The sequence below is a fragment of the Sciurus carolinensis genome, chromosome 16 (genome assembly GCF_902686445.1).
Source record: "Sciurus carolinensis chromosome 16, mSciCar1.2, whole genome shotgun sequence".
In the NCBI taxonomy this organism is placed as follows: Eukaryota; Metazoa; Chordata; class Mammalia; order Rodentia; family Sciuridae; genus Sciurus; species Sciurus carolinensis.
In genome coordinates this window covers 59,598,933-59,615,616 of record NC_062228.1, presented here as the reverse complement: position 1 = coordinate 59,615,616, position 16,684 = coordinate 59,598,933, and the positions used below count along the sequence as shown (strand labels likewise).

Sequence of the window (16,684 nt, the reverse complement as noted above, 5' to 3'; positions counted from 1 at the left end):
TATGCAGCCATAAAGAAAAATTAAATTATGGAATTTGCAGGAAAATGGATGTCCATTATGTTAAGCAAAAAGTCAAACTCATATGTAGAAGATAGAAAGGAAAAAGGAAAAGAAAGATGGGGGCAGAACTCATGAAAATAAAAGGGAGATCAGTAGAGGAAAGAGACCAAGGGGTGGGAGGGAGAGAAAGAAGGGGGAAGTGCTGGGGGATAAAATCATATATGTTGCTATATTGTGTATTGTGTGAGTGTACTAATACAACAAATTCCATCAGTATGTACAAAGGATGCACCAATAAAAGTGGGGAAAAAGGTTTGTACAAGATAATTTTAGGGGCTGGGGTTGTGGCTCAGTAGTAGAGCATTTGCCTAACACATCTGAGGCACTGAGATCTCTCCCCAGCACCACATAACACTAAATAAACCAAATAAACGAATTGTGTCCATCTGCAAGTAAAAATTTAAAACGAAACATAATTCTAGGCATCAACAATAAAGACTAAGACACGTAAGAAAATTTCCATTTAAAAAAATAACTGACTTAGTACTCTGCAAAACTGCTAAGGTTGTGAACACCAAGACTGAGATCACAGGCGTAAAAATTGGCAAAATCTAAGGTGTTGCGTTTACTCAATGTCATGTCTGTTTTTTAGTTGTGACAAATGTACCATGCCAATATAAGATGATAACATTTGAAGCTGGGTGAGGCACTCCGTATTATCTTCGTAACATTTTTGTAAATATAAAAGAATTCCAAGGTAAAACGTTTATTTAAAAAAAAAAAATCCTTCCTTCTAGCTCACTCTTTTCCAGTCCTGCAAATGCTATCCTGGCTCTCCCCTCCATCAGGAACCCCCAACCTCCGGGTCTTCTGGTGCCTTCCTACCGCAGCACTACCTCAGTACCATATCTAAACATCGCCGTGCCCTGATTTTACATCTTCAGGTAATTATTTTTACAAAAAATGTACTATTTATGTCTTGTCCTTCTCTCTCACAAGCATGCCATTTCTGGAGTAGTGGCCACATCTATTTTGTCCCCAGCTCTCAGCCAGGAGCCCAGCACCCAGCAGGAACTGAATGAATAAATCTTAAATGCACGGAGAGAATGACGATTACTTCTCAATAAAATACTACCAGGACAACCCACAATGAGTCCATTTCATTGACTCGACTGACGTCTGCTCAGACTGTGTGTAGGGCTTTGCCCACGCAGTAGTACGAGATACCACCAGAGCCTCTCAAGAACCTGGGTGCTAACATGAGCCCGAGTTCTCAGATGGGGAAACTGAGGCAAAGAGAAGAGGAAGACCTAAGGTCACAAAGTTAGTCAGAGACCGCACAGAATGGAATCCAGAGCCCTGAGCGGCTAAGGTTACCACCATCTAGTATCCCCTTGGCCCGGGGAGTGTCCAAATGTCCAGTGTTCCCTAAAATGTCCAGGTAGTTCTCAAGAATTGTCCTGAGGGCACAGGCAGAAACAGAGAGGGAGAAGAGGGGAGGGCCCCGAGTCTGCGGGAGGAGGGGGCTGTGCGCACGCGAGAAACTAGATCCGGGGGTCCCGCACCGCTCCGCGCCCTGCGAGCGCCGCCCCAGCTCTGCGTTCGGCCGGAGCCCCGCCTCCTCCTTCCCAGGCCCCTCCCCTCCGTCCCAGGGCTTGGAAGGATCTAGGCGAAGTTGCTAGAAGAGCCTCCCGTGAAGATGGAAAAGCTAAAGAACGGAGCAGCTGGATCCGACGGGTGAGAGACAAAGACCCCCAAGAAAGCGATAGCGACCCAGAGAGAAGAGGGGTCCGAGAAAGTCGGAAGGGTTGGGGCTGAACAGACCCGGAGCGAGTATCAGGTGTGGCGCCGTGGTGCCGGGAGCGTGTAGGGTACAGCCTCACAGAAACAGGATCTAGGGGATCTTGGCGACAGTGTCGAGCCAAATACTTAGAAATGGGGAGAGGGCTAGAAATAGATATTCGTCAAAGAATTTCCAAGAAGGTACCTGGAGACTTGAAGGTGTTTGTGCAGCTATAAGGCTGAGAAAAAATAAGTGTCCACATTTATTGAGCACCACCAGGCTCAGCCTTAAATACTCTCCTTTGATCCCGCTGAAGTTCTCCCACCTCGCTTCAGTGCTGGGCATTGAACCCAGGGACTCTGGCATGCTAGGCCAGTGCTCTACCACTGAGCTATATCCCCAGCCCTCCAGTGCCATCTTTGATATGTGAAATGCAGGTTCAAATGGGAAGCATCGTGAGGGAGGCAACCTTGAGTCAGAACTGAGTATTCATGGCAGAGTTGTGCCCCTCTCTGTAAGGAAAGAGCGGGAACAAAGAGAAAGAATTGGGGCGGGGTGTGAGGAAGTCAGAGGTGGACTCCTGGTGGTACAGAGGCTGCCGCCCAGCCATAGGAGGAAGCCTGCAGAGATGGTGAGACACACTGACCTGTCTTCTTGTCCTCCTAGGAACAGCCTGCCCAACCTGTCACCTGGGACTGAGGGGTGGCCCCCTGTGCCCATCCCAGCCCTGCCACCCTCGATCCTGGGCACCCCAGACCCAGCCCACCTGGGGCTTCCTGAGCAGGTGGCCTCTGTTACTGTCCCCATCCGCTTGGATGCCCTCTCCTACCTCCTGCACAGTGCCCTGATGGGGGCCTACAGCCTCCAGAAGTCCTTCCCCTCTTGCTCCTGCACCCCTCAGGCATGCCACACGCAGCCAGGCATAGCCAAGAGGCCACCCAGGGGGCGTGGAGGGTGGGAAGTTCGCAGGCCTGCCCGGGGCCAGGGCCATTCAAGATGGGGCCTTGGGAGAGCTGAGCAGCCAGAAAGGGACAGGGCAGGGGGCCCTTGGGCTGGTCCCAAGACCCCACCGATGACATCTTCATCACCACCCACCCGGCTGGTCCAGGATGGGAAGAAGGAGCCACCTCTGGACCCGACACCTGCTGCAGAGGACTGGGAGACAGAGTATTAGGACCCAGGGAAGTGTCCAGCACTTGGTCACCCACGTTTTTTTTCCTGGAGCCCAGAGTGACCTTAGCCCTTAGCATCCTATTAAAAACCTCCTGCCCCTAAACCTGTGAGCCTCATGGTGAATCTGGGACCTGTCTTAGGCTCCCAAGTCAGGAAAAGCCCTGAACCTGGACCTCACATCCATGCCTGGATCCATGCCTGCCCGCTGCATGGCCTCTGTCCCACCCACTGCACATCCCCAACTACAGCTGCAACCCTGAGCTCACTCTCAGCACCCAGGGCTCCTCCAACATTCCCAGGCCATTCCGAGTTCCATAACCCTTCCCACCTGCCTCTCCACTCCTCCATACCTGTCCCCAGGCCTACTCCTTCCCACCCCTGTCCCCAGCCCCAGCCTGTTCTCGGTCTTCCTTCCCAGCCCCATGCCCTGTGTGCCCCCTGCCCCTGTTTAACTCCATCCACAGACATCTGTACCCCAGCACTGTTCCCTGCTGCTCAGGGTGGGTGCCCTGCTTGAACAATAAACGGAAGACTGTGCTTCGTCTCAGTATATTGTGTACGCATGCAGCTCAGGCTAGCCCTGTGGGTGCTGTGAGAGGAGTAGGGTCCAGGGAGGGCACAGAGAGTGGCTAGTGGGGCCAGGGGCTGCTGGAGTGGGAGCCACCTGGATCCCTGCTTCAGCAAATTCTATTCGGGGCCTCTGCCACCTCTGCACTTCTGCCTGCTGGAAGCTGCTGGGCCATGGGGCCATTGTGTAGGGAGGCTTAAGGGATTTGGGGGATGCACGGGGCAGAGGGACCGGCACCCTGGCTCGGCTCAGTGTGCACAGAGGGGCTGTGGCAGAAGAAGGGCTCGGAGCAGGCTCTGCCGCTCAGGTAGGCATCGGGCATGGGACCTGCAGCCCCATCCCCCCGGACCCAGGGGCCTGAGCTCCCAGCCCCCTCCTCCCCTGGGACCCAGGAATCCAGGTCCCCCATCTGCTTCTCTCCAGGAGCCCACACTCCACCTTCCTTCCCACAGGACTCAGGGGTCCCAGGCCCCAGCCCCTCCACCCCAAGTCCCTTCCTCCACCAGCACCCAGGAGCTCAGCTCCCAGCCCCATCTCTCCCCTTCCCTACAGATCACCATGTACAGCTTCATGGGTGGCGGCCTCTTCTGTGCGTGGGTGGGGACCATCCTCCTGGTGGTGGCCACGGCAACAGATCACTGGATGCAGTACCGGCTGTCAGGGTCCTTCGCCCACCAGGGCCTGTGGCGATACTGCCTGGGCAACAAGTGTTACCTGCAGACGGAGAGCATCGGTGAGCCCTGGGCCAGAGCCACACGGTGGGGAGTTCCAGAGCGAGAGCCTCAGGGCTTAGAGGGAAAGGGCCCACCAACCAAGGCCACTTGGCATGGAAAGGGCAGAATCAGGATTTCAGGATTGTTTTCCGGCTGCAGGAACAGGATATACTAGTTTGAAGGTTAGGCTGGGGAGGTGGCATTTCCTGAAACAAAAAGGTGCCAGGCACAGCAGTTGGAGCTGCGGTTGCCTGAACAGCATTTTATAAATAGGTGCTATGAGTTGGGCAGAGTAGTGGTGCAGCCTGTCATCCCAGAGGCTTGGGAGGCTGAGGTAGGAGGATGGCGAGCCCAAAGCCAGCCTCAGCAAATGAGCAAGACCCTGTCTAAAAATAAAAAAGGGTTGGGGATTGTAGCTCAGTGGTTATGCACCCCTAGGTTCAATCCTTGGTACCAATAATAATAAAACAAATATCTACTATGGACCAGTAACCATGTTATGGCCCGGGAGGCACAGAAGCTGTATGTGTGCTGAATACTGGATGATGTACTTTTCATTACTTACTGCATGCCAGGCCATGTTTTATATACACACATACAGAGAGATGTATAGTATATTACATGGAATATATAGTCCTCCATATCAATAAATTATATAATGTATATTATGCATACCAAATGGTCTCAATATATTGCATTTGATATATTTGTAATATATACAATATAATAAATAATAGCATATCATGTATAATATATCACAATAGTTAATATATTACTTAACTAATACTATATTGTGCATTACTAATAGTGGTAATAGTAGCAGCCTGTATTTATTGGGTGCTTACTGTGTCCTATGTGCTAGTCTTAGCACTTTACAGGGGTTAAGTCCCTGCTGTCTCCCTGCAACACCGGGAGGGCAGAGTGGGGATGTGTGAATAGAGAGCTTTGACCTTGAACAGTCACACTGAGGGGCTGCGAGGAGGAGCGCATCCTTGCCAAATCCTCCAGTGCAGGGAGATTCCGCAGACCCCTCACTGACTCAGCCTCGGGAGGGGTGGCCCAGGGCCCATTGCTGGGGGACATGCTGAGGTGGGGAGTGGTGGGAAGCGATGTCACGACTGCCAGCTCCGCAGACTCATCTGCCTGACGCCACACATGCTTCTCGCTTGTGACCGACCCCTTGTGACCCCTCCCTTCCCTCCTGCTTCAGAGGGGGACCTCCCGGAGGGACCTCCGTGCCAGGCTTGGTGGGGGCTGTCAGTTCATTCGACATGCTTACAGCCTGAGACCAGGGACCATTACTTCCATGGATTCTCGGGTGTCTACTGAAACAGCTGACTTGACTTGCTCATCAGCTGTAATCTGCTCCCAAAATGGAGGAGCAGGAGCGCTTGATCCAGCCCACTCTGCGTGGAAGATGAGGCATGGGAGGCAGTACTAGGACTCTGGTAGCAAACCCTGTCTTCAGAGAGCTGAGAACGTGGTGGGAAGAGACAGTCGTGGTGAACCAGGGGACAGCAAATGAATAGGGCTTCCCGGAGATGAGCCAGGGCCCAGGGACGTGGAAAAGAGCCCTGTGAGAGGGAGCGGAGATGGCCGAGCAGGAGGGCGGGGAGGATCCGTGCTCATTCATTCGTTCAACAAACGTTTCTCCAGACCCGTGTGCAAACCAAACCTGTGCTGAGGTTGTTCATGGCGAGAATCAACACAGTCCTGGTCCTCAGGGAGAAATCACAACCCTGAGCAGCGGATGAGTGCCATGCCCAGGAGGCGAAGGAGGCTTCTCTGAGGAGCTCTTGAGAGATGGGCTTTGGAGGATGAGTGGGAGCTTGCCAGGTGAAAAGGAAGGCGTTTGCAGAGAAGCCGAGGGGAGCTGAGTGGGCTGCCCCAGAGGGTGAGGCGTGCACCCCACTAGAGCAGCATGGGAGTGACCCGGGGTGTTCCCACAGCCTACTGGAATGCCACCCGGGCCTTCATGATCCTCTCTGCGCTGTGCGCCACCTCCGGCATCGTCATGGGCATCCTGGCCTTCGCGCAGCAATCCGCCTTCACCCGCCTGTCCCGACCCTTCTCGGCGGGCATCATGTTTTTCGCCTCCAGTGAGTGTGCCCGCCCCCCTCCCGTGTGCGCATTCTCAAACCTGCCCCCTGATCTCGACCCCTTCCCCAAACCAGATGCTTTTTTAACAGTCCCCCTCGACTGAGAACGCTCGTTTCTAATTCCAGTATCATCATCTGACGCCAAGCCGTGCACTTTAATTCCGGCCTAACCCCCCAGAGTTAGCGTCAGACTCCACAGGTTAGGGTCACAGCCCCCAGCCGCGGCTGCAAGGAGGGTCCTCAGGCCAACCGCACTTCTGACCAGCTGACAACAAATTCAGGGGTCCCTGAGGCCCACTTGGGTTCAAAAGTGTATTAGAGGGAGGAGCAGCACATGCTTGTGATCCCCGTGACTGGGGAGGAAGAGGCAGGAGGATCACAAGTTCAAGGCCAGCCTGGGCAACTTAGCCAGACCCTGTCACAAAATTAAAATTTAAATAGGTGGGTGGGAGCTGCGGATGCAGCTCAGTGGTAGAGGACCCTGGGTTCAATCCCCAGGACCGCAAAAAAAAAAAAAAAAAAATCTGTATATATTGGGGTAACTCATAGAACTCAGGAAAGTGCTCTGCTTACAGCAGGACCAGGCAGATGAGAGGACACGGGTGCATTTGCATCCGTTTCAGTTTCCTTACACAGGCTTGCTTGACAGAAGCGCTGGCCGTGGGTGGAGCCTGACTTCCAGCTGCCCACCCTGCTGCTCCCCAGGGGTCGTGTTGACCAAGGAGCTGGGTCAGAGCTCCCGCCCCAGTTTCACATAGGCCTTCCTGGTGACCAGCTTCCTAAGTCATCTCAGGGATGGATGCAAACTCCAGTGTGGCCCCTGGGGACTCAGGAATGACAATGTTCTGTAAATCAGGGACTTTCAGGGATTAAACCTCCCTCCCAACCTCCCTCTGAACGCCCCACCCACCAAATCCTCCAGATACCTTCACCCTCACTGTCCAACCCAAGAGCAGCCTTCTCCCTGCCCCGTCCTGCCTTCCCTGGCCTCTGCCCCGCCCCCAGAAGCAGCCCCCTGTCCACCCCATGCCCCATCCTCCAGGGCCGTCCTCACCACCTTCTCTCCCCAGCCCTCTTCGTGCTGTTGGCCTTGGCCATTTACACGGGAGTCACGGTCAGCTTCCTAGGACGCCGCTTTGGGGACTGGCGCTTCTCCTGGTCGTACATCCTGGGCTGGGTGGCCCTGCTCATGACCTTCTTTGCAGGTACCGAGGCACTGGGTGGGACGGTTAAAGTCTGGGGGGCACTCTGGGGGGCAAGATGACAGGGTGTCCCCCATGCACCCCACAGCACTAATCTGCAGGCAGATCCAGGCTTGAGGGGCCTAGGGGCTGTGGCCACCGAGGGAAGGAGGGAAGGAGCGTGGGGGCTTAGGAGGGGCCTGAGGGTCCACTGGGATCCCTTCTCGCAGGGATCTTCTACATGTGTGCCTACCGCATGCACGAGTGCCGGCGCCTGTCCACGCCCCGCTGAGCCCGACGGCTGCCCAGTTAAAATGAGGTCGCTGGAGAGGAGGGGGGTCTGGGGACCTGAAATCCTGGTTCCTGGGGGGATGAGGGAAGTTAGTCCCAGACTGTGGGCAGGGGCCCCTGACTCCTGTGTCCTGAGGAGGAAGGAGAAAGAACAGGGTCTGGTGGCAGGGAGTGGAGGAGACCCAGGTCCCAACCTGCCAGGCGGTTGTTAGAGAAACAGAACATGCTTTAGAGCGGCATTTTGGGGTCTAATAAAACTGATGTGAAACTATCGCAGTGTGAATCTTTGGAGGTGGAAGAGTGTCGTGGGTGGGTGTGAGGTGGGGGTGCTCCATTTCCAGAATGGGGCCCTCTCCATTTCGTAGGGTTGGGGACAGAGATAAATCCAGGGTCCCACCCAGGAGTTAGGCCAGTTCACCCTCTAGGAATGGATGTGTCCGATAATAGGATAAATGAAAAGATGAGAGAGAAAACAGCCTCCCTGCCCAGCCACCCCCAGTTCCTGGGGTCTCCCTAGTTTCCTCTCCCCTCCTGGCAGGGGCCCCTCCAACTAGAAACACCACACTCTGAGCTTGCACTGTTCATGACCTTGACGGCTCTTCATTCACTCGTTCATTAGCTCATTCAATAAACAGATGCCAACCACAGGAGACCTACTGATGCCTATCAAGAGATAATAAGACTAGTTAGCAAGGTGGATTCTAATAATAAGAATATTTATTACAGCCTATGCTAATAAATGTTATATGAATAGAAGCTTATTCCCTAACATATTATTTATTGGGTACTCCTCAAAAAAACAATACTGTATTTATAGAGGCTTCCTCTGATAATAATGGCAGCTGAGGCCTTCTGTAATAATAATGTATTGGGGCCTGTGTACGCAGAATACTGAGACTTATTCCAGTAACCATATTTATAAGGGCTTACTTGGGCAATAATAATGATATAATTATAACTCCAGAATCAGATCTCCGGCTACTTACTCAACATTTCCACTTGAAAAGAAGAGACATCTCAAATGTCACAGGTCTAAAAATAAGTTCCTGATCTTTCTCTCTCTCTCTCTCTCTCTCTCTCTCTCTCTCTCTCTCTCTCTCCCATAAGTGCTCCTCTCTTGGTCTCCCCTTCTTAGAAAATGAAAATTCCATTTTTATCCAGCTGCTCAAGACAAAAACATTGTTGATCACCAATCCTTTTTTTTTTTGTACCAGGGATTGAACCCAGGAACACTTAACCACTGAGCACACCCCCAGCCCTTTTTATGTGTATTTTGAGATAGGGTCTCATAAGTTGTTGAGGCTGGCCTCAAACTTGAGATCATCCTGCCTAAGACTCCGGAGTTGCTGGGATTACAGGTGTCGGCCACCACACCCAGCTCTTAGTCCCTTCTTTCTGTCACATCCAACATCTGATCTATGAGCAAATAATGTTGGCTCTACCTTTAAAAATGTATCTGTATTTTGGCTCCTTCTTGTTCATCCACAGTTCCCACCTGGTGCAAGGCTGCATCATCTCCCCCCTGACAATGCCACAGCCTCCCAGGCAGCCTCCTGCTCCTGGCCTCTCCTCTGCAACCCCTGCAGAATCTACTGTGCACAGCATTCATGTGCAGTTTTGTGAAAACACAATTCAAATCACATCATTCCTCTGCCCCAAGTCCTCGGGCGCCAGCATTCACTTCTTTAGCTGGACATATGATATAATGTAGGTTCGTGGATGATCAGGGTCCTGTATGCCTTGTGCGATGCTATATTCCCAACTTTAGGCCCCTAAGTCAGTAAGATCTTATTCCTGCCTGAGGCTTCTTGACATCTGAAAAACACATGTGGAAGGTAGCGGAAGGGGAGACACTTTGGATCATGCCAAATAAAGGAGGTTCTTGGAATTGGGGTAGAGGTGTGAGGGTGGGGGGAGGGTCTTGGATGGGAGGGAGCCTTGGGGCTTGAGACGGGGGCATCTGCTCTGAAGACAGAATCAATACCAACAGAGTGAAGAGCAGCTCTCTGTGTGGCCGGGTGGGCCTCAGGGTTGAGCAGATCCTCACAGGAGACTCCTGAGTGACCCTGCTGGGTGGGTGTTCTGTAGTGACTGGGGGCTACGAAGAAGTTCCCGAGCCTGAAGAGGTGGGAAAGGGCTGGAGAAAGCTGGAGACTCAGAAAAACTGGCAGCCCTTGGACAAGACTAATAGAGAGCCACGGAAACCAGCAGTTTGGACAGTGTGGACGAGCACGGAACTCAGACGCACTCTCAGGAAGGCTTCGGAACAGGCCTGGTTTCCCCTCTGGCCCACCTCCACCCCGGACCAACCTCCTTGAGAAAGCAGATGGGAGCTGTGGGGCAGCTCCAGTCAAGGCCAGGTTTGGCTCTCCTGCCTTTGCGCTCTTCCTGCTCACCTCCATCTGCCAGCACAGCCTCCAGGTGTGTGTGCCCAGGCCTGGGCCCAGCCTCGGACACCCACGTGTATGGGGACATGCTGGGGCCAGGTGCAACTCACCTGTGTGCGCACGCGGGCCTGGGTGTCGGGGCGCCCACTTGGGGAAATGAGAAACGGGGAGTGGGCTTGGACCTGGAGGTGAGATGAAGATGGGGGCCGGGAGGGGAGTGGGTGTGTGTCGGGGCTGGAGTGAGGATAGGGTTAAGTTTGAGGATGAGGATGAGGTGGGTTTGGAGTGGGACTGGGGTCAAGCATGAAGAGGGGCTGGGTTTGGGGTGGGGCTGAGTTCGGGGCTAGAACTGGGGTTAGGTTGGGGTCAGTGTCACAGATTGCCTCTGAACTCACCACCCGCCCGTGGCCCGGGCTTCCTGAAGCCTGTCAGACTGCTCCTCGCCAGAGCCCTGTCCAAGAATGTGTGTGTGCGGTGGCCCTACTGCCTGTGGTGACCTTGACCCACCTCTGGGGGCCTGTCCTCGTTCTCAGGAGCAGCCACTTGCCTCGCTGATGGGGCTCTGAGCGTGGGAAGGGGGCCTGGGACATTTCTGGTCCATCGTCATGACCAGCATCCTCCTCCAGGCCATTCCTCACTTCATGGGGACCAGGTTTTCTCGGGCCTTCCACCCAGGCAGTGACACTTTCGCCTCCCAGGTGAGGTGTTGCCCAGGACCCAATGTGGAGGCTGAAGGGCTTCTGCCCTGACCTGTCCCCCCCACTGTCCAGGCACCTGCCAACGGGGCCCCCTGCTGAAGGCCCCACCACCAAGCAGAGCTGCCTCTCATTTATCGGATGAGGACGTGGGCAGGTCTTCCTCTCCACAAGCCTTTCAGAATCCTAGCTCTCCACTCCATTTGCCTTCCCTGGGTATAAATTTCAGCCCTGGACCTGAAGTCTGAGCTCTGGTCCATTCTTCCCTCCCTTGGACCCTGAGTTCTAGCCCCGCTAGTCCCTTCCTTTGGTGGAGACCCTGGAGTTGGGGCCCTCCTTGCCCAGAATAGGAGGTTACAAAACCACAGGAAAGCATGACAAGTCCCCAACTGTCCCCTCCAGCCACAACTCCCCTCCTATTTAACTCACACCAGAGCCTAATTGGCCTCCTGTCACCTCCTCTGGGCCCCCGAGTCTCTCTTTCTCACCCCTTCCAGGAAGCTATCTCTGGTGTTGAGGGTTCCACAGTATAGAATCTGCGACAAAGACGCAAGTTGTAAGCCACCAGCTAAACCACGGATGCTCTGACACCCCCAGTGCCCTCCCTCCACACACTTCAGGAGGGAACCCAGTGGTGCAGGGAAGGGCGGGCTTGGTTGTATGTGCAACTCAGGAAGAGTCAGCTGATGGGAACTGTGAGAAAACAGCCGGCCTCCTCTGAGGTTGCACAAGGCTCCGAGTGGCTCCTGCTGCTTGCTGGCTTCTTAGGGAGCTCAGAGGACCCAGGAGTTTGGGTGCATAGCTCCTCCTCTCTCCAAGTCAGCAGCCTGGTCCGCAACCTTTTCATCCCCTGGAACGCAGAAACCCAGCACTCGCCCCATGGAGCCCTGCCGGTCCCTGGCCTTGCTTGCTGCCTCCCTGGGCCTGATAGCCTCCCTAGTTGCTCTGAGCACCAATTTTTGGTTTGTGGCCATGGGACCCACTTTCTCAGCTCACTCAGGCCTCTGGTCAACAGAGCTTCAGGATCCAGTAGCAGGTAAGGGGAGAGGCTCTCTTGCGGGAGGATGGCCAGTGGGGAATGGACACTCAGAAGTCCCATCTTCAAACAGGTTATATCCACGTGACACAGACCTTCTGCATCCTGGCTGCTCTCTGGGGCCTGATTTCTGTGGGCTTCCTGGTCCTGTCCTGCATCCCTTCTTTGTCTGTCCCAGGCCGCGGCACTCTGGTCTCAACCACCGCATCCTTTGCTGCAGGTATTCTGGGCTGGGCTTGGGCATCAGAGGCTGTGAGTTCCTCCAGAGGGCTGAGCCATCTCTCTCTGCTCCTTGCTCCCAGTTCTCTCCATGGTGGTGGCCATGGCCGTGTACACAGGAGAGAGATGGGTCCAGCCTCAACATCCCCAGATCCAGACCTTCTTCTCCTGGTCCTTCTACCTGGGCTGGGTCTCAGTGGTCTTGTGGCTTTGTGCAGGTAACCAACCAGCCCTAGGGAGCTGGGGGAGGGTCCAGCTGGGGACAGCAAGGGTGCAGGGCAGGAGGAAGTGCTTACATCTCTCTGGCAACCCCAGGTGTCCTGAGTCTGAGAGCTCACTGTAATGCCCGGCAGTCTGACTATGAAACCTTGTGAGTGGAAGGCAAGGATACCAGGACGAGCTGGGGTGCTCTTCTCTGAAGGTGCCATCAGAAGCTGCAGGAATGAATGCCTGACTGCCTCATCCCTCCGTCCCTGCCTTTCCCCTTCAGTCATTCAATAAAAGTTTGCTGAGAAATGATTATCCCAAAATTAATTCAGTCAAGACAGAAGCCAGCTACACCCTGGCTCCATGGTGGGTGACAGTGTGTCCAGGGAGGGTGAGAGCTGGCCAGACCTGCCTGCAGGGTGCTTTTGCCCTAAGTGGGTACAGGCTCAATATGTCCCCTGTTTGTCTCTTCCTTTCTTCCTCTAGTACTTTCCTTTTCTTTCTTTTTTTCCTGGTACTGGGGATTGAACCCAGGGTTCGCCACCAAGCTCAGCTATTTCTTCTTTTGAGACAGGGCCTCACTAAGCTGCTCAGACTGGCCTGGAAGTTTTGACCCGCCTGCCTCGGCCTCCTGAGTTGCTGCGATTATAGGTGTGCACCTCTGCGCCTGGCTCCAGTGCTTTTCTTTCTCCCTGTTTCTTTCTCTTTTCTTCTGTGTCCTTTTCCCTTTAGCTAACTTCCCCCCTTCTCTCTCCTTTGCTGGGCCATACTGGGGACACTGACATAAGCCAGACCCAGTTCCTGCCCAACAAGGGCTCAAAGTGGGAAGAGGGGAGGCAGTGAAAGACCAAGTAGTTGATACAGGCCAGAGAGCAGCCAGAGGCTAAGGAAGGCAAGGAACAAGATACCCTGGCCGGGCTGGGTGAAGTGGCGCACGCCTGCAACCCCAGCTACTCTGGAGCCGGAGGCAGGAGGATCATAAGTGCAAGCCTAGCCTGGGAAACTCAGCAAGACCATCTCAAAATAAAATTTAAAAAGGAGCTGGGGATGTAGCTCCATGGTAGAATGTTTGGTAGCATGTGCAAGGCCCTGGGTTTACCCCTGGGAGGAAGCCGGTGAGGAAGGGAAGAGGAGCCCTATGGGAGAAGTGCAGAGATGAACTTTTTTGGGGGAAAAGGCATTTAGGAACTTCTTGGAGGCCAAGGGGAGGTAATCTCTAGGCAGAGGGACTCAGAGATGCAGGCAATAGAAAGTCCAGAAGTTTTCAGGGGATGGAGAACCATATTCTGTGGCCAGAATGTGGAATGGGGTTGTGGGGGGATAGATGACAGAGAAACATGTGGGATCTGCAGGGATCTGGGCTTTCTCCTGAGGATGATGGGGGTTAGGATAAAATTGTGAGCAAGGGAGGGACAGTGTTCCTAAGTGCCAGAAAGATGCATCTGGAGACACGGAAGCGAGGCCAGGAGCAGGAGACAGGCAATGCCACAGATGGGAGAGGGTGAGGTCTGAGCTGGATCAGGGCCCCAGATGGAAAAGAGGCCATGACCCAGACAGATTCAGGGACCAGGACAGTGCCCAGGGCTCTGCCTGATGAACTGGGTGGGATGGTGGGCACATCCCAAGTTTGGTGGAAACCTCTGAGCTCTATTGGGATGTGGTTGAGAGTGGGGTCCCGGGGGACAGCCAGGAGCCAGTGAGGACTGGCATCTGGGTCTCAGAAGATGTTGGAGATGGATTTTGGGTTGTTCTCAGAACATCAGGTGTTAGCTGGGGGAGAGAAGAGGCCCACCTGGAAAGAGGTTCAGGGTGAAGCCTCAGGGTACAGCAGCATCGACAAGGGCAGGGAGGAGGAGTCAGAGTCCGGAGCCTGCATGGGGCCTGAGAGGACAGTTGGAGAGCTGCTGTGGACCCAAGTTCATGGTCACCCTGAATGTGAAGGGAAGAGAAATTTCTAGAAGGACCTGATCTCCCATGTGGTGGCTCTCAAGCTTCCCTACCCCCAGACCTGTGGTCTGACTGAGCTACCATTCTGTGAGAGCTGTTGGCCAGTGTGTGAAAATGTGTGGAGTGGGGTTATCCCTTTAAATGGCTGCTGAGGGAGGGAGTTCTGGAACTCTGGCTGCCTCACAGAGACCCAGTCTCCCTTCCCCCACCCTGCTGGGTTCTGAGTCTAAGAAGCCCCAGGGAGCTGAGTGTGAGTCACTTGGGTGGGAAGGACACTGGGCTGGCTGAAGGGGCATTCCACCTGTGGAGGGAGGTCCCTGGGAAGTTAGGTTCTGGAGCAGAGCTGTGAGGCCTAGGGTGAAGGTCTCAGGGGCCTCCATGGGGAGGTCTCCAAGTCCCTAGTAGGAAGGCTGGGACATGGACGAATGAGGGTCTGAGGGGAGGGGCAGAGTTACTATGGGAAGGACCCGGGGTATGGGGGATCTGAAGGAAGGGGGTCTACAGGTTCCCAGAAGTGGGGGCCCCAGGCTGGGGTGCTGGGCACATCCTGAAGTGGGGGCCTCTGGGGTGTGGCCAATCCTGCCTGTGCGGTCCTTGGCAGCAGCCTCCGTGGCATGGGGGTGAAGCGGAGCCTTCAGAGCGGGGGCACTTTGCTCAGCATCTTGGCCAACGTCCTCACCGTGCTGTCCACTGCCACCAACTACTGGATCCGCCACCACCAGGGCCACAGTGGCCTGTGGCAGGAATGTATCAATAACATCTGCTCCAACATCCCCTGCCAGAGTGAGGCCCGCCCTCCCAGATGTCAGACCACACTTGCAAGCCCACAAGATAGCCCCCACTCTCAGACACAATAGCTGGGCCCATGACGAGGTGCCCCGGTCCCCGCCCCTTTCACTCCAGGCCCAGATCCAGCTGCCTTCCATGACTCAGGCCACTGTGGACCCCCACTTGTGGACTACACCATGATATTAACTGCCCATCCCGACGTGACCTCTAGGTCCCCAACCAAAGTTCTGACTCGGGTCGGGAAACCTGGGCTCTCGGCGGGTGGACGTGGTGGCCAGGACAGCTCCACCTTGCGACCAAAGCTGTCGCGGGAGGGGTAGCTGCCGCTCGGGGCTGATGCGGCCCACTCTCCTCAGCCACACTGGCCGTAACCGCGGCGTGCATGGTGCTGACCGCTGGCTTCGGCGTCGTGGCCATGGTGATGGGGATGCGGATTACATGCCACAAGGGCGAGCCGCTGCGGGCCCGGACTACGATCGCCTTACTCTTCCTTAGCGGTGAGAGGCAGCAGCCACCAGCAGAGGGGGGACCTGGGAGTGACTAAAGGGCTTGAGCTGGGCGAGAATCTCCAAGTGACGGTATTTGGAGGGGGAGGAATTAAAGGGGCAGGACTCGAGGCGGGGCTTCGAGGATGGCGGGCGTGGTCACGGACTGGGCGGTTCTTAGGGGTGTGGCCTGGGTGGCGCCTGGGTGTAAACCCACCCCGCCAGGCTTACCTGGCGGGCGGGCGTGGCCCAGGGCTGCTGCTGCTGATCGCCTTGGTAGGCTACACGGTGAAGAATGAATGGAAGGACGACGTCTTCTTCTCCTGGTCCTATTTTTTGGGATGGCTGGCTTTACCCTTCTATATTCTCGCGGGTAACCTGGACAGTGGGATGAGGGTGGCGGAGACTGCCTACAGGACCCCCAACCCCCGAGACTCCCCAGCCACTCTCCCGGGAAACCCCACAGTGACTTCCAAACGCGCTCCACTCCATACTCCCGCAGATCCAGCACAGACGCCCTGGAACCCCAAATACCAGTCCCCCGGGCCCGCCTGGTCATCTGCCCCAGGGCCCACCTTCCTCCACCCGCCCTGTGCTCCCCTCCCTCCCGCCAGGCTTCTGCTTTCTGCTGGCGGACATGATCTTGCAAAGCACCGATGCCATCAGTGGATTTCCCGTGTGCCTGTGACCGCGTCTGCCTGGGACAGAATAAAGGAAGGACTTTTAGCGCCGTGGCTCCACGTGAATTTCTGGGGGACACGGGGCCATGAACATGAAGAGGACGGGAAACACGGACATGGGGTCACTGACATGGGGGTATAGAAGCTCAGGGAGGACTTGAGAATACGACCTACAGGGAATGTGGAAGCGGAGGAGGGGACATGAATATGGAAACACGAACCTGGAATGGACACAGGGGAATGGAGCCATGAGGGGACGTGGGCGCATGGAAAGGGTGTGGCAACAACACCGAAGGAAAGTGGAGACGGGTGGACGCAGATATGGAGGGGACGGGAAGCGCCGGCAAGGAGAGAACGCGGCCGCACTCGGGGGCACTCCGAGGCGTAGATCAAGGGCACGGCGATTTGGAGAGGAGGAAGAAGGGAGATCT

The 16,684-nt window shown here is 55.1% G+C and overlaps 4 protein-coding genes across 5 annotated transcripts; all 4 read left to right on the top strand.

Moving 5' to 3' along the window:
- Window positions 1-1,640: 1,640 nt before the first annotated feature.
- Window positions 1,641-3,474, top strand: C16H19orf84 (chromosome 16 C19orf84 homolog). 2 transcript variants are annotated; one of them, XM_047529454.1, is made up of 2 exons: window positions 1,641-1,737; window positions 2,456-3,474. In XM_047529454.1, the coding sequence occupies exons 1-2, from the start codon at window positions 1,700-1,702 to the stop codon at window positions 2,955-2,957; spliced, it is 540 nt and encodes a 179-aa protein (XP_047385410.1). In that variant the 5' UTR covers window positions 1,641-1,699; the 3' UTR covers window positions 2,958-3,474. The 2 variants fall into 2 exon arrangements, with proteins under 2 accessions (XP_047385410.1, XP_047385408.1); XM_047529452.1 differs by having other exon boundaries at window positions 1,655-1,737; window positions 2,450-3,474.
- A 263-nt stretch (window positions 3,475-3,737) lies between these two features.
- On the top strand, window positions 3,738-8,040 carry Lim2 (lens intrinsic membrane protein 2). Its single transcript, XM_047529455.1, has 5 exons — window positions 3,738-3,831; window positions 4,077-4,257; window positions 6,187-6,336; window positions 7,407-7,541; window positions 7,748-8,040. The coding sequence occupies exons 2-5, from the start codon at window positions 4,083-4,085 to the stop codon at window positions 7,807-7,809; spliced, it is 522 nt and encodes a 173-aa protein (XP_047385411.1). The 5' UTR covers window positions 3,738-3,831; window positions 4,077-4,082; the 3' UTR covers window positions 7,810-8,040.
- A 3,503-nt stretch (window positions 8,041-11,543) lies between these two features.
- On the top strand, window positions 11,544-12,655 carry Nkg7 (natural killer cell granule protein 7). The gene is made up of 4 exons (XM_047529456.1): window positions 11,544-11,926; window positions 12,000-12,146; window positions 12,229-12,363; window positions 12,461-12,655. Exons 1-4 carry the CDS (start codon window positions 11,770-11,772, stop codon window positions 12,517-12,519), a joined length of 498 nt encoding a protein of 165 aa, XP_047385412.1. The 5' UTR covers window positions 11,544-11,769; the 3' UTR covers window positions 12,520-12,655.
- Window positions 12,656-14,913: 2,258 nt separating this feature from the next.
- On the top strand, window positions 14,914-16,287 carry Cldnd2 (claudin domain containing 2). The gene is made up of 4 exons (XM_047529457.1): window positions 14,914-15,082; window positions 15,445-15,585; window positions 15,827-15,946; window positions 16,188-16,287. The coding sequence occupies exons 1-4, from the start codon at window positions 14,914-14,916 to the stop codon at window positions 16,259-16,261; spliced, it is 504 nt and encodes a 167-aa protein (XP_047385413.1). The 3' UTR covers window positions 16,262-16,287.
- Window positions 16,288-16,684: the final 397 nt, after the last annotated feature.

Excerpts from the sequence above, each read along its gene's own strand:
- Cldnd2 (XM_047529457.1), top strand. The coding sequence starts at position 14,914 with ATGGGGGTGAAGCGGAGCCTTCAGAGCGGGGGCACTTTGCTCAGCATC. Across the intron at positions 15,586-15,826 it reads CGCCTTACTCTTCCTTAGCG|GGCTGCTGCTGCTGATCGCC; the intron begins GTGAGAGGCAGC and ends GGCGTGGCCCAG. Across the intron at positions 15,947-16,187 it reads ACCCTTCTATATTCTCGCGG|GCTTCTGCTTTCTGCTGGCG; the intron begins GTAACCTGGACA and ends CCCTCCCGCCAG.
- Nkg7 (XM_047529456.1), top strand. The coding sequence starts at position 11,770 with ATGGAGCCCTGCCGGTCCCTGGCCTTGCTTGCTGCCTCCCTGGGCCTG. Across the intron at positions 11,927-11,999 it reads GCTTCAGGATCCAGTAGCAG|GTTATATCCACGTGACACAG; the intron begins GTAAGGGGAGAG and ends ATCTTCAAACAG. Across the intron at positions 12,147-12,228 it reads CACCGCATCCTTTGCTGCAG|TTCTCTCCATGGTGGTGGCC; the intron begins GTATTCTGGGCT and ends CCTTGCTCCCAG.
- C16H19orf84 (XM_047529452.1), top strand. The coding sequence starts at position 1,700 with ATGGAAAAGCTAAAGAACGGAGCAGCTGGATCCGACGG. Across the intron at positions 1,738-2,449 it reads GGAGCAGCTGGATCCGACGG|GAACAGCCTGCCCAACCTGT; the intron begins GTGAGAGACAAA and ends TTGTCCTCCTAG.
- Lim2 (XM_047529455.1), top strand. The coding sequence starts at position 4,083 with ATGTACAGCTTCATGGGTGGCGGCCTCTTCTGTGCGTGGGTGGGGACC. Across the intron at positions 6,337-7,406 it reads CATCATGTTTTTCGCCTCCA|CCCTCTTCGTGCTGTTGGCC; the intron begins GTGAGTGTGCCC and ends TTCTCTCCCCAG. Across the intron at positions 7,542-7,747 it reads GCTCATGACCTTCTTTGCAG|GGATCTTCTACATGTGTGCC; the intron begins GTACCGAGGCAC and ends CCCTTCTCGCAG.